Source organism: Myotis myotis, unplaced genomic scaffold (genome assembly GCF_014108235.1).
Source record: "Myotis myotis isolate mMyoMyo1 unplaced genomic scaffold, mMyoMyo1.p scaffold_m19_p_6, whole genome shotgun sequence".
NCBI lineage: Eukaryota > Metazoa > Chordata > Mammalia > Chiroptera > Vespertilionidae > Myotis > Myotis myotis.
This window is the reverse complement of record NW_023416368.1, coordinates 92,778,733-92,794,804: the sequence shown is the minus strand read 5'-3', so window position 1 is coordinate 92,794,804 and position 16,072 is coordinate 92,778,733. Positions and strand designations below refer to the sequence as shown.

Sequence of the window (16,072 nt, the reverse complement as noted above, 5' to 3'; positions counted from 1 at the left end):
TTTATTCTCTAAATCCAGAACACAGGACTTTTCAATTGCACTCACTCACTCACCTGAGGCTTTGGTACAGGGAGGGAGGCACAGACTTGAGGTGCCTGAAGAGAGGCTGAGAGGAAGCAGGGCAGGGAGACATGGCCAGGAGTCCTGCATTGGGACATTCTTTTTATTTTTCCTTTTTTTTTTTCGTAATTTTAATATTACTTTTGATTTTTTTATTTTTTTTTAATTTCTTTATTGGTTAATGTATTACAAGTGTGTCCTCATCCCCCCCCAATTAACCCCCAACCTCCCCACCACCACTCATTCTTAAGCTTCCAAACCAAAGGGGCCATTTCTCCCCAGAAGAGCTAGCCCCTCCCAGTAGCCTCAGGGCAGGTGACACAGCCTGCCACACCCAGCAGTTTGAGCTTTACCGGAAAGGAAGGCAGAGGCCAAGCTTATGGGTAAGGAGCCCTCAGTGACTGGATTGGAAGAGGGGCCATCTGCCCCACTATTCTGGCAAACAGAGGGATAAAAACTCCAGGTTGCCAGCCAACCTCATTGGTCTCCATACAAGGATCTCTGACCAACCAAGGGCAGAATACTTTGGGCCACTAGTGGAGGAGTAGCTCCGGGTCAGGAAAAAAACACCCATCTTATTCCCTGAAAGCAAAACAGGACCAACCTACCTAAAGCCCTGTCAGCAACAGATGCTTGAGTGATTAAGGCAAAGAGGGCAGACTGGCCCCGCCTGCTTGCTGCGAAGGCCAGCGGAGATAATCATAAGCAGAGGACTGGTGGATCGCTTGGAGTTTCAAGCAGGGCGCATAAGCCAAACGACAATACCTGACAGGGGTCAGCACCTTAGTACCTAACAGGGAGCCCAGAACTGGCAGACAGCACAGGAGAGTGGGATCCTAAACCAGCTCCCACGGGGCATTAAAACTTGGCTGAAGCAAATGATGATTCACTTTTTAATTATTATTTTAATTTTTTTTAACTTATTTTGCACCTTTTTCTTCCTCCCATTTTTCTTTGCCTTTCCATCTTAGTTTTCCTCTTTTTCCTTCTTTTTTCCCCTTTTCAAAAATGGATCTTCTTTATCTCCTTTATTAATGTGTTATTATTTTAGTCTGTTGGTTTATTCATGTATCTAATTTCTTCTTCCCTGCTCCTACTCTACTTCCCCTTCTCTTTTCTTTTTCTTCACTACTCAATTTTTTTTTTCTCTTCTCCTAATTTTTTAACTTGTTTCACTTCCTAAATTTGGGCCTCTCTGCTCTTTCCTCTAATTCCCTTTTCAAAGAATTATTTTTTATTTTTTCTTCTTGTCTTCTCATTTCTTTTCTCCCTCCTCTATTCTAAACCATGGTCCTTCACCCATTCATCCAATTCCTTAACCTTATTTTCTCTATTTAAGCTCTGCATCTACAGATTATGCCCCCCCACCCCCACCCCTTTTTCTGTTTTTGTTTGTGATATTTGGTTTATTTGTTTGTTTTATTGTGTTTTCTCCCCACATTCTTTCTTTCTTTCTTTTTCTCGCTATCATTCTTGCGGTCACTTTTATTGGGATTACAGGTGTCTTGTATACATTCGTGTTCTGTTTCTCCTGTGTTGTGTCTTGTCGTGTTGTATTCTGTGCTGTTTAGTCAGCGCCTCCACAATGGTTGGCATGGCACAAGCCACATAATCAGACACCCTGAGAGAAGACTCTATCCACAAACAGGACAATAACATTTAAGACCCAGCTACATCAGGAGAACCCAAATATCTCAAGTAGGGGACGTCCCTAGAACACCCAGCCCAGAAGACCTGAGAGACTGCACCACTGGGTCCTACAAAACATCTACTACATAAGACCAATTTAAAAAATCTGGATTGCAGAACAGTTTGACCTAATACATAGAAACAATTACAAAGAAACAGCAAAAATGGAGAGTCAAAGAAAGAATATCTTGGACATTTTTCTCTAGTTAACTTTTAACTCAGTTTAGAAGCTTTTTTAATATTAGTGATCTTAATCCTTTATGTTTGATATAAATTGAAGATCATGATTACCACAATCAAGTTAATAAACACATCCATCCCCTCACATAGTTAGCAGTTACCACTTTTATGTGTGTGTAAGACAGTGGTTCTCAACCTGTGGGTCGCGACCCCTTTGGGGGTCAAACGACCTTTACACAGGGGTCGCCTAAATACATCCCGCATAGCATATATTTACATTACGATTCATAACAATAGCAAAATGACAGTTATGAAGTAGCAACGAAAATAATTTTATGGTTGGGGGTCACCACAACATGAGGAACTGTATTAAAGGGCCGCGGCATTAGGAAGGTTGAGAACCACTGGTGTAAGATCTATTCTCTTAGAACACTTCAAGCATACAACATAGTGTAAATCTCCACTAACCTCTGCCATGAAAGATGAGGATATTTCTCACTTAAACTAAACCTTCCTCTTCCTTGTTAGTTTGGTTCTTTCATTGGTTACCTTTGAATTTACATTTGTATTTCTTTGCATCTTTTAAAAAAGATCTTAAGCTCCTAATTTGTAAGATGATAATTATAACAGCCATAGTGCTTACTATGGCCAGGCATTGTGCTAAGTGTTTTACATGTATTAACTCATTTACTATTCACCATTTATAAAAGGATAATATGCTAATTAGACTGGGAGACCTTCCAGAAGTCCTTCCAGACAAAGCCATGGTGGCGGGGCTGAGGCAGAGGTGGTTAGGGGTGATCAGGCCAGGAGGGGAGGGCAGTTGGGGGTGATCAGGCCAGCAGGGGGGGGCCAGTTGGGGGCAAGCAGGGTGGCAGGGGGGTCAGTTGGGGCTGAGCAGACCAGCAGGGGTGGCAGTAGGGGGTGAGCAGGCTGGTGGGGGAAACAGTTGGGGATGATCAGGCTGGTGGGGGGGCAGTTGGGGGCAATCAGGCTGGGGGGGGGGGGCAGTTGGGGCCGAGCAGGCCAGCAGGGGGGGCAGTAGGGGGCGAGAAGGCCAGCGGCGGGGGGGGGGGGGGGGGGGCATTTGGGGACAAGCAGGCTGGCAGGCAAGTGAGCAATTAGGAACCAGTGGTCCTGGATTGCAAGAGGGATGTCTGACTGCCGGTTTAGACCCGATCCCCCAAGGGGTCCCAGATTGGAGAGGGTGCAGGTGGGCTGAGGGACACCTCCCCCCCCCAGCCCCCGCATGAATTTCGTGCACCAGGCCACTAGTAAGCTTATAAAATAAGTACAATACCTCCATTTAAAACCAATAGAAGAATCAAGAATCTTGCCCACAGTGCCAGTGCTAGGAAGCAGCAGGATTCAGAACCCAGGTTATCTGGCTCTAGTCTAGAACCTGCACTATTAACCACCACACCATTAGTGTTAATACCCTCCCTCCATCCTTTCTACCTACTTTCACCTTTTGCTCTTACCTACACTTAGAGCATCTTGTACACAATCAGGTTGTTAAAACTTGCCCTTAGTTGAAAAGAAACTGCATCTGCATTATTACGACTGTATAAACATTTTCCACTGTTCTGCCAAGGGCAGAGATCATATTCCTTTCCTCTGGTGCCCCCTGTAGATGATTTCAAGCACTATCAAATATACTTTTCCTCACACTTCCTTATTGATTGAAATCATATTTGCTCCAAAACTTTTGTACACAAACTTTTATTTGAAATGACATAAAACTACCTTTCTTTTTATCAGATGGCACACTTTCCATTTTCTCAATCACAGGTCCTTTGTTTTCCCTCCAGAGACCTACTTCCTAAAGCACCTTTTTCTCTTGCACAAATTTGGACTGGCTGCTCTCCTGGGCTGGCTGAAAGGCTAAATCAGAGATTTTCCTTCCATGGCTCTCCTGCATTATTAGATCCACTGAGTCCTGAAGTCTCAAGCTCACTTCATTTTGCTAAGTAGCACCCCCAGAAATACCCAAAGAAAAACTTCCAAAGTCCTTGAAATGTCAAATGTATTTTTTCTTTCACACTTAATTAATTTGGCTGGGTTTAGAATAATGGGCTGAAATTAAGTTTATTTCCCAGCTTTAAATGTCCTGTTGAATTATCTCTCAGAATTCAGAGTGCAGTGAAACTTGGTACCACTCTGACTATTGTTTCCTGGTTAGGAAAAGTCCACTTTTCTCCTTATTTTTATTGTTCAATTTCACAATGATTTGTCGAAGTGCTAACCTTTTTTTTTTTTTTTTCATTCCTTTCTTCAAAGAAATACTCTTTTATTTTGACAATTTCTTCCACGCCACATTCTTGTTCTGAGATTCCCATGAAGTCTCCTAGACTGGTCTTCCATCTCATTACTAGTCTATCTCTCCTTTGCTCTACCTTCTGGAAGACTTTCCTTAATTTTATTCTCTACTCCAACTACTAAATTTTATATTTTTGCAAATACTTTTTCTCTGCTCCTTTTTCATAGCATCCCCCTTCATAGTTTTATACTTTCTTAAATTTGAGTATATACTTTCTGAAAATGTGAGTATATTCGAACATTTACTTTTTTTTTTTTTAAATATATTTAATTGATTTTTTACAGAGAGAGGAAGGGAGAGAGATAGAGAGTTAGAAACATCGATGAGAGAGAAACATCGATCAGCTGCCTCCCGCACATCCCCCACTGGGGATGTGCCCGCAACCCAGGTACATGCCCCTGACCGGAATCGAACCTGGGACCCTTCAGTCCGCAAGCCGACGCTCTATCCACTGAGCCAAACCGGTCTCGGCCGAACATTTACTTTTTAAATAATATTTCCTTCCATACTCTGAATAGCATTTCTTTCTGGGGTCAGTTTTCAGTTTTTTAATATTGGTCTTTCATATTCTTGGTTCTATTTAGTTGTCTGATTCTTGCATAGGAGAAGACTGGAAATTGGTATGGGTTTCCTCTGCTTTCCAGCTCAGTCTCTTTCCTGTATGGTAATTCCACTAGGAACTCTGTGTGGGACAGGGAGAATGAGGAGTGTCAACTACAGGCTTTTCCAAATGTCAGAATGAAGGCTTTAACCTAGATAACATCTGTTCTGAGCTTCAGGGTGGGATATGGGGGTGGCGTGCCAACTGGTGCAAATTGTTTCACATAAAGGACTGTAATTAATCTGTTTTTCACTACCACTTCTCACTCTCACCATCCACTGTACCTGCCAATCCTGGGCCCAGTCTCTTGGGATTCCCAGCGCCTCTCTAGCTCCTTCCTAGCACATTCTGGGCTGTAAATCTTTCCACCTTTTATCTGTCAACATGCTCCCATCTGCTTTGTCCTCCAGAAATTCATTGAAGGCTGTCATCTGTTGCTTAATACCCCTCCTCATTTCCTTCCTCTTTTCAGTGTTGTTCTAAACCTATCCGTCCTATTACATTATTTTTTGATGCAGTGGGGTCCTTGGAACAAAAGTTAATGCTCAACCCTTCTTGAACTTTCTGGCTATTGATTTTATTAAAGAAGTAGGTATACCTTCTTTGAAACAGTTATTTTAAAGAGTATGAGGAATACTAATATCTAATGCAATAAGATGAATGCTATTTTTAAACTTTTGTGTGTTTCCCTAGCCCAGTGATGGTGAACCTTTTGAGCTCGGCGTGTCAGCATTTTGAAAAATCCTAACTTAACTCTGGTGCCATGTCACATATAGAAATTTTTTGATATTTCCAACCATAGTAAAACAAAGATTTATATTTTTGATATTTATTTTATATATTTAAATGCCATTTAACAAAGAAAAATCAACCAAAAAAATGAGTTTGCGTGTCACCTCTGAGACGCGTGTCATAGGTTCGCCATCACTGCCCTAGCCAGTGGTCGGCAAACTGCGGCTCGCGAGCCACATGCTCTTTGGCCCCTTGAGTGTGACTCTTCCACAAAATACCACGTGCGGGCACGCATGTACAGTGCGATTGAAACTTCATGGCCCATGTGCAGAAGTCAGTTTTCGGCCTGGGCGAGTATATTTTGAAGAAGTATTGTTGATATTTGGCTCTATTGACTAATGAGTTTGCCGACCACTGCCCTAGCCAATATGGCTCAGTGGATAGAGCATAGGCCTGCGGAACAAAGGGTCCTAGGTCCGATTCTGGTCAAGGGCATGTACCTCAGTTACAGGCTCCTCCATGTCTTAGGCCCATGCAGGAGGCAACCAATTGATGTGTTTCTCTCACATTGATATTTTCCTTTGTCTTTCCCTCTCTCTTCCACTCTCTCTAAAAATCAATGGAAAAATATCCTCAGGTGAGGATTAAAAAAAAAAAGTATGTGTATTTTTTTCAGCAAAGGGATCTTTCAAAGGAGTTCATGACCTAAAACAGGGACTGAACCAGGAAAACATTCAGTTTCTTCTGGTTTTGCTGACTTGGGGGTGACTGTGCCATGTTTAAACCAAGAAAGGAGGAAGTTTTTGTTTTATGAAGCATAAAAGTTTACTGACTGTTTTAGGTAGGTGTGTGTGGAGATGAAATTGAAGAAGTTATTAGTTTTGAAATGTTGATTTTTTTAGGTGTTTGCAGGATGGTTTAAGAAGAGATGTCCAGTAGGCAGTTGAACTTAATGTTTATAGATCAGAAAGATTTGGGAGTTATCAACCATCCATGCTGCATATGAAATCACCCAGAAAATACAAAATTTGGAAGGGCAGAGAGTAGAACTCTGGGTAACAGAAACATCTAAGGGTAGGTGGAAGAAAATAAACCTTTCACATAGACTGTAAGAATGTTCTCAATGATGCTGAATGTTGCTGAGATGGTGAGAACAAGACCTCAGCGGATACTCTGGAAAAATACAGTGAAGTTGCGAAGTGGGGGAGAATGAGACCAAACGTCAGACACTATGTGGGATGGATTTGCAGAAGCATCTGTGTGTCTCCAGGAGCGATGCTGGATGGGAGAGGGGATCCTGGCTAGATGAGTCCAGAGTGGACGTGGAATGAAAGGGATGCAGAGCTGACGTTACTAACAAGAGTGGTTGAAAACAGCTCACATGGTTTAGAATAAATAAGGAAACATGGGAAATCAAGGGGCAGCTGAAAGGTTAAGAGTAAACAGAGGGGCCAGAAGATTATTAGTACCAGCAGAGGGATATGAGTAAGGGAGTCTGAACGAGAATGGATACAAGGCTGGTATTGGAGAGTAAGACATATAAATGTATATTATTAAAAGTGAGAGGGGCTTGGGTATTAAGAAGCTTGAGGGTATGGCAGAGGAAGATCTAGATCAGTGAAGGGGAGAGAGACAAGTAACTGGATTAAGGTGCTAGGATCGGTTATCCCGTGGTCGGCAAACTGCGGCTCGCGAGCCACATGCGGCTCTTTGGCCCCTTGAGTGTGGCTCTTCCTAAGCCTTAGGAGTACTCTAAGTTAATAACAATGTACCTACCTATATAGTTTAAGTTTAAAATATTTGGCTCGCAAAAGAAATTTCCATCGTTGTAGTTGATATTTGGCTCTGTTGACTAATGAGTTTGCCGACCACTGGAAGAAGGTGAAGGCCTCTGAGCCAGGATAGGCCTTGACACACTGACTGAGAGCTAGTTTCTAAACTCTTCCTTAAAGGTGGAGAAGCGATCCAGCCACTGGCAGAAACAAGGTCAAACCGGTGCAGAGGGTGCACTCATCCCTGTCCAGAAAGTTAGAGGACTCCCCAAGTAGGATCAGGTTAGATTAGATTCAGAGATAGGAACTGACTTAACATTTGAGTGCAATGACTTACTGTGCTGGATTTACCCAACACAAGAAAGAAGGTTCAAAGAGGCCCTCAGGTAATAAAGAATTGAGTATATAATCTCTTATGGCCCTTACTATTCTACGATAAGATGATTTTAATACTCTTGGTCTGATGTTAACTAAAAAACCAAAAATTTTGTTTCCATATTTCCCCAGCCACACAACAAAGAAATGCACCACTTCTACTCTGTAATAAATCTTGGACACACACTCACCGGGTTCTTTTTAGGACGTGCTCTGTCTGTGCACTTGCTTTCTTGAGATTTCCTCCTCTTGATTTTCTTTTCTTGGCAAGGCTGAGCTTCTGTATTAAGTAAGTTGCAAGCACTATCTCCTGCAAAACTGATCAATTGCTATAAAGAAAATTTAAAGTAGGCATACCATACAATGCAAGAAGTTACATTTTAATGCATGTTCTCTCACATTTATTTTCTTTCCCAGGCTCTTCTATTATTCTTATATTTTCCTCTAAATTCACAAATTCCATTAGATGTATTTTAACCAACTTAACCTTACCTGAGGGAAACAGTAATTACTAATTTCTGATCTATCAAACATGGACCCAGAAGCATACGCACTTTGCCCAATTATTATGAGGAAGAAAAAAAACTTTAAGTATTAGTTGATTTAATCATTCACCAAAATATTTATTGAGCATCCACAAGTTAGCACCTAACTGCTTGCAGTTGAGCTATATGAAAAAACAACCATGAACTATTAGATTATCTAAGTTTGAATTCTAGGTGTATCATCTAACAATATCAGCTAAAAACCCTATAACATATAACATAGTGCATATATTTATGTACTATGATGCTATCGACAAAAATCCAATTTTATGTAATTTAATAAAATACCAAAAGATATGCACTCAATGAAAATTAGGCTCATACTGAAAATAACTGAAACCCTGTGTTAAAAAACAACACAAAACAAAGTATAGTTTTAAATAAAGATCATATTTATGCCATTTTCTGGCTCTGCTTATTATATGCTACTCTCCTCCACTTTGTACCTCAACAAAATCTATAAAACAATGTAGATTTCAAAAACGCTTTTCAAAAAGATTATCTTCCACATTAACACAAACTCTGAAAGCTTCTTGTTTTACTGGATTTTTCTTCTAATAGAATTAAAACCAAAACAGGAAACATCATTACCTGGGTGACATGCTAGGTAGGATAAAGTATTAGCTCTTAATAACACCATTCAAGCCAAGATTTTACCCATCATCACTTACTCACGAAAAAAGAAAAAATCTAACGCAAAATAAAAAATAAAAAAATACATTGTACCAAATACAAACACTTACGCTTCTTCTGTTAGAGGTCCGTGTTCTCCTACCGTCTTTACAGGAAGGTATTTTCTCGTGGTTATTTGCAGATGTATCCGTGCCTGAAGAACAAAACACAAGCAAAATTAGGGTAGTTAACAAAACAGTTTAAGATCCACCATTTCTCAGATACTGCATACGCTTTTGAATACCCACCTTTGCTTTTACTATATTATCATATCTAAACATAATTATCATTAGGAAGACATTTTGAGACTCAAAAATATTAAAACTTTAAGTTTACTGAATACTCAGAAACTTTTAACACTTTCCATGGAAAATGCGTGTTATCTTGTTCAGATAACAGATTAAATCATATTATAAATATTCATGTTTTCACTCATTCCATTTATTCCAAGCTACATTTTGTACAATGAAATTGTAATAAAGGGCATTAAGATGATAATAAAAATATCTTATTTTACAAAGTTCAGGAAAATTTTGATTACTTTTCATGATATAAATGAAAGGCAGTATGAAGAGCATATGCTTTTGAACCTGATAGACAAATGCTTCAAATTTTAGCTACTTTGACAATGCACGTGTTGGATTCTGTGCTAATGAGCTCTGTTCATGTCCTATAGCAAACGAAAAGCCATTAAAAGATTTCAACCAGGGGAAAGGTATGAATAATGATTCCCATCCTAGGTGTTTTTTCCCATGACATGCTTGCCAGCCAAGTTCCGGTCTGTCAGGAAAGTGCAGCGATATTTGTTGCCTTGTCACCTTCTCACAATCATAAAAAAGCCAGAGACCTTGGAAAGTACATGTGCCCAACATGCCATGTTAATATTGATAAACAATTTTGGATATTTCAGAATGACCCTTACAATTCATGTCATTTCCACTTTTCTAACTGGGAAAAGTAGCTCCCATCTAAGGAAGTTAAATGTGGATGATTATGAAGTGGGACTTGAAATCAAAATGGATGGGTAAGAGGCTTCTTATAAGCTTTTCTACACTATTTGTTTTTTTATGCCAAGTATGCATTGTTCTAATAAAAATAAAATTTTAAAAAGAAAATAGGGAAATTAAATTTCATATACACAGACACTGCAAATAACATTTATGAATATAAGATAAACAAATGTTACTACCTGAGAGAGTCTCAGAGACTGAAGACTTACTAAGAGAGCTCGAAACAGCAAATGATACCTGAAGAGGTTCTATGTTTTCCTAAACAAAGAAAAAAAAGTAGAAATTAGACATCCTTAAATTCAGTGGACATGTAAGCAATAGGCCCCCCAAATAATGAATTCATTTTTGTAGGTGAAATTATAGTCTGCATAAAGATGGGAAATCAATAAAAAGTTGAAAAAAAAGTCAAGGCAAAACAAAAGATATTGCATATAAAAATAAAATATATTTTATAATATTTACCAATTATCTTGAATGAAACCATGTTTACTAACTACAATCCACCAAAAAACAAAACAAAAACCCTTTAAGTAGAAGTGATCATAATGATCCACTAATAAGTTACTTTTTGGTTTATTTAAAATCCTATGTCCTAATTCCTTTAAAATATATAATCCATCAATAAACACAACCTAACATTACAATATTATTCAGGGGAACTTCAGGTAAAATGGTAATGTAATAGTCAAATCTTTTCTTTCCAATGTAATTGCCATTTTAATAGTAAATTTGATTTTTCAGATAAAATTTGTCAGGTTGAAAAAAATTTATTTTCACTAGTTTGCTCAGAGGTCTTATCAGAAATGAACCCTGGATATTGTTAAATGGTTTTTCTACTGAGATGAACATAAGACTTTTCAGTCTCACTGTGTTAAAATGGTGAATTACACTGACTGTTTTTAAAATATTAAACCATCTTCTATCGTAGGTTACATCTCAATTAATCATGTATTCTTTTTATATATTCTTATGTTTATGAAGATATCAGACTATACTTTTCTTATAATGTCTGATTATGGTATCTCATAATGCTGACATTAATGAATTGGGAAGTACTCCCACCTCCTGAAGGTGTTTGGAAGAGTATATGTAGAATTAGTACTATATTTTCCATATATGTTTGATAGAATTCATTAGTAAAATCATCTGGACATACAGTTTTCTCTGTGAGGTTTAACTACAACTTAAATGTCTTTAGTTGATATAGTGTTTTTCAAGAAATGTGTCTATTTTATCTAAGTTGTTGAATTTATTGGCATAAAGTTGTCCAGAATATCCGTTATTATCCTTTTAATGTTAGCATATATAGCTATAATACCTCTCACATTCCTTACACTGGTAACTTGAGTAGTCTCTCTTTTCCCTGAAGAGTCTGATTAGAAGTTTACTAACACTGTTTTTTTAAAGCACTATCTTTTGATTGCTATAATTTCTCTATTGTTTGTATTTTCTATTCCACTAATTTCTGCATTTATCTTTATTACTTCCTTTCTTCTCCTTATTTTGCTTTAATTTTTCTTTTTCTAATTTCTTAAAAGAAGTTGAGATTGGAGAACCAAGATGGCGGCATAGGTTAACGCCGGAGTTTGCTGCTCTGAACAACTACTTCAAAAGTGAAACCAAAAAACGGAAGGGACATCACCCAGAACCACAGGAACGCTGGCTGAGTGGAAGTCCTACAACTAGGAGGAAAGAGAAACGCATACGGACACTCAGAGGAGGCACAGTGCTGAAGTCAAATTCTGAGGTGCGGAGTGCGCGGAGCGGGCTGGCGGCGGAGGGCGCGGTTGGCGTTTTCAATCGGGAGGGAGTCGCAGACTCTGAGCTCCAGATCCGGGCGAGTCTTTGGGGACCCAGACTCAAACGGGAGAAGCGGGACTGTCTGGCTTCGGTCAGAGTGAGTGCAGCTTTCTCTCTGAGCTTTGCAGCGGGTGCTGGGACTCAGAGAGGCAGAGCCCCTGGGGACAGGACTGAGAGCCGCCATAACTGCTCTCTCCGGCCCACCCTGTTGATCCTGTGCCACCCGCCCCGCCCAAGCCCTGCACACAGGCATTTGCCGGATAGCCTCAGGCAAACACCAGATTAGCACCTCCCTAGAGGACAGAAGTTCTCTCACTGCTGACACAGCTGATTCTCATAGCCACTTGGCCTGGAGGTCAAACCCTCCCTGGAATTAACTACAACAATCAAGATTTAACTATAAGACTGTGAACAAAGACCACTAGGGGGTGCACCAAGGAAGCATAACAAAATGCGGAGACAAAGAAACAGGACAAAATTGTCAATGGAAGATATAGAGTTCAGAACCACACTTTTAAGGTCTCTCAAGAACTGTTTAGAAGCCGCCGATAAACTTAATGAGATCTACAAGAAAACTAATAAGACCCTCGATCTTATATTGGGGAACCAACTAGAAATTAAGCATATACGGACTGAAATAACGAATATTATACAGACTCCCGACAGCAGACCAGAGGAGCGCAAGAATCAAGTCAATGATTTGAAATGCGAGGAAGCAAAAAACACCCAACCGGAAAAGCAAAATGAAAAAAGAATCCAAAAATGCGAGGATAGTGTAAGGAGCCTCTGGGACAGCTTCAAGCGTACCAACATCAGAATTATAGGGGTGCCAGAAGATGAGAGAGAGCAAGATATTGAAAACCTATTTGAAGAAATAATGACAGAAAACTTCCCCCACCTGGTGAAAGAAATGGACTTACAGGTCCAAGAAGCGCGGAGAACCCCAAACAAAAGGAATCCAAAGAGGACCACACCAAGACACATCATAATTAAAATGCCAAGAGCAAAAGATAAAGAGAGAATCTTAAAAACAGCAAGAGAAAGAAACTCAGTTACCTACAAGGGAATACCCATACGACTGTCAGCTGATTTCTCAACAGAAACTTTGCAGGCCAGAAGGGAGTGGCAAGGAATATTCAAAGTGATGAATACCAAGAACCTACAACCAAGATTACTTTATCCAGCAAAGCTATCATTCAGAATTGAAGGTCAGATGAAGAGCTTCACAGATAAGGAAAAGCTAAAGGAGTTCATCACCACCAAACCAGTATTATATGAAATGCTGAAAGGTATCCTTTAAGAAGAGGAAGAGGAAGAAAAAGGTAAAGATACAAATTATGAACAACAAATATGCATCTATCAACAAGTGAATCTAAGAATCAAGTGAATAAATAATCTGATGAACAGAATGAACTGTTGATTACAAATAGAATCAGGGACATAGAAAGGGAATGGACTGACTATTCCTGGGGGGGAAAGGGGTGTGGGAGATGCAGGAAGAGACTGGACAAAAATCGTGCACCTATGGATGAGGACAGTGGGTGGGGAGTGAGGGCGGAGGGTGGGGCGGGAACTGGGAGGAGGGGAGTTATGGGGGGAAAAAAAAGAGGAACAAATGTAATAATCTGAACAATAAAGATTTAATTAAAAAAAAAAAAGAAGTTGAGATTAATGAGTCATCTCTTATTTTGAAATACAGGTTTAATTTTTAAAAATTTCTTCTAAGCACTGCTTTAGCAGCATTCCACACATTTGTGCTGTCCTTTAAAAGTAGTTTATGATTTATAGTATGCATCTTTAACTTACACCACTTTGTGCATAGCCTAAGAACTCCTCCCAGTCTTTATGCCATGTTATTTTTATTGTATATTTTATTTACATAGGTTATAAAGCAAACAATAGCCTGTTGTTACTCTTAATCTGAATGATTACCTTTTAGAGATTAAGAAGAGGCAACAGTCTGTTGCCTACATATTTAGCATTCTCAGTGCCCTTCACTGCTTTGATAAGTGCAGATTTCCATCTGGAACCAATTTCCTTTTGACTAAGTGACCTCCTTGAGTATTTCTTACAATGCTAACCTGCTACAGTAATAAATTATTACAGCCTTCACATGTCTGAAAAAGCCTTTACTTTTTTTTGCTTTTTTTAAAATTCTCACCCAAGGATGTTTTTCATTGATTTGAGAGAGGGAGAAAGGGAGGGGAGAAAGAGAAAGATCAATCAGTTGCCTCATGCTTCCACCCTAATGAAGGATCGAATACCCTAACTGGTTATGTGCTGACTGGGAATTGAACCCACAACCTTTTGGTGCACAGGATGATGCTCTAACCACCGAGAAACCGGCCAAAGGTAATTCACCTTTGTATTGATGAAAGATAAGTTTCACTAGATATAGATTCTAGGTGACAGGATTTTTTTTTTCCTCTTCTGAGTACACACGTTGCAATGTCTTCCATAAGTTGTTCTTTATGTCATGTGTCTGTTTTCCCAGACTATTTTTTAGGCCATTTATCCTTGATCTTAAGCCATGGTGTACTTTACTTTATATTTCACATGCTAAAAATTGGTTGAACTTTATAGGTTTATCATTTTATCACATTGGGAAATTTTCCAGCCATTATCTTTCAAATATATTTTTCTGTTCCTGCTGACCTCTCCTCTCCTTTGGGGTGTCTAATTGCACACATATTATGCCACCTAAAGTTTTCCCAGCTCGCAGATTGCCTGCTCCTTGTTCAGTCTTTTTTTTTTTCTGTTTCATTGTGAATAATTTCTATGGCTATATCTTCAATTTCACTAATCTTTTCTCCTCATTATGGAGCATCTTTTCCTACATATCTATCAATTTGTAAATGAATGTCAGACACTTTGAATTTAATGTCATTTGATACTGCATAGCATTGTTACGTTTTTTTTAAATTTGTTAAAATTCTTTATTGTTTAAAGTATTACATATAGTATTACATATGTTTCCTTTTTCCCTCATTGACCTCCCCGGCAACCCCCACCTCAAGCACATGCTCTCAGCCCCCTAGTGTCAGTGTCCATTGGTTATGCTTATATGCATGCATACAAGTCCTTTGGTTGATCTCTTACTCCCCTCATGTCTCCCTTGCCTTTCCTCTGAAGTTTGATGGTCTGTTCAATGCGTCTCTGTCTCTGGATCTATTTTTGTTCATCAGTTTATGTTGTTCATTATATTCCATAGATGAGTGAGATCATGTGATATTTCTCTGACTGACTTATTTGCTTAACATAATGCTCGCTATGTCCATCCATGCTGTTGCAAATGGTAAGAGTTCCTTCTTTTTTACAGCAGCGTAGTACTCCATTGTGTAGGTGTACCACAGTTTTCTAATCCACTCATCTACTGATGGGCACTTAGGCTGTTTAAAAGATTAGTGAAATTGAAGATATAGCCATAGAAATTCACAATGTAACAGGAAAAAAGAAAAAGACTGAACAAGGAGCAAGCAATCTGTGAGCTGGGAAAACTTCAGGTGGCATAATATGTGTGCAATTAGACACCCCAGAGGAGAGGAGAGATCAGCAGAAACAGAAAAATCTTAGCTATTGTAAATTGTGCTGCTATGAACATAGGGGTGCATATGTCCCTTTTGATTGGTGTTTCTGATTTCTTGGAATATAGTCCTAGAAGTGGGATCACTGGGTCAAATAGGAGTTCCATTTTTAATTTTTTGAGGAAATTCCATATTGTTCTCCACAGTGGCCACACCAGTCTGCATTCCCACCAACAGTGCACGACAGTTCTTTTTCCTCCACATCCTCTCCAGCACTTGTTCTTTGTTGATTTGTTGATGATAACCATTCTGACAGGTGTGAGATGGTTTCTCATTGTCATTATGATTTGCATCTCTCAGATGATTAGTGACTTTGAGCATGTTTTCATGTCTCTTGGCCTTCTGTATGTCCTCTTTCAAAACGTGTCTATGGAAGTCCTTTGCCCAGTTTTTGATTGGATTGTTTATCTTCCATTTGTTAAGACGTATGAGTTTCCTATAAATGTTGGAGATTAGAACCTTACCGGATATAACATTGGCAAGTATGTTCTCCCACGCAGTGGGCTTTCTTGTTGTTTTGTTGATGGTTTCTTTTGCTGTGCAGAAGCTTTTTATTTTGATATAGTCCCATTTGTTTATTTTCTCCTTAGTTTGTATTGCCCTAGGAGATATATTGGTAAAGCTATTGCTACAATGTATGTCTGGTATTTTGCTGCCTATGGATTCTTCTAAGATTTTTAGGGTTTCCCGTCTTATGTTTGAGTCCTTTATCCACTTTGAGTTTATTTTTGT

General features: G+C 39.2%; 1 protein-coding gene across 1 annotated transcript in view; it reads right to left on the bottom strand.

Annotated features, from left to right (window-relative positions):
* CDCA2 (cell division cycle associated 2) overlaps positions 1–16,072 on the bottom strand; it is a 68,726-nt gene that overhangs the window by 15,013 nt on the left and 37,641 nt on the right. Inside the window, 3 exon segments of the mRNA XM_036314684.1 lie at positions 7,921–8,058; positions 9,018–9,100; positions 10,136–10,214. Coding sequence (XP_036170577.1) covers positions 7,921–8,058; positions 9,018–9,100; positions 10,136–10,214 — 300 coding nt within the window.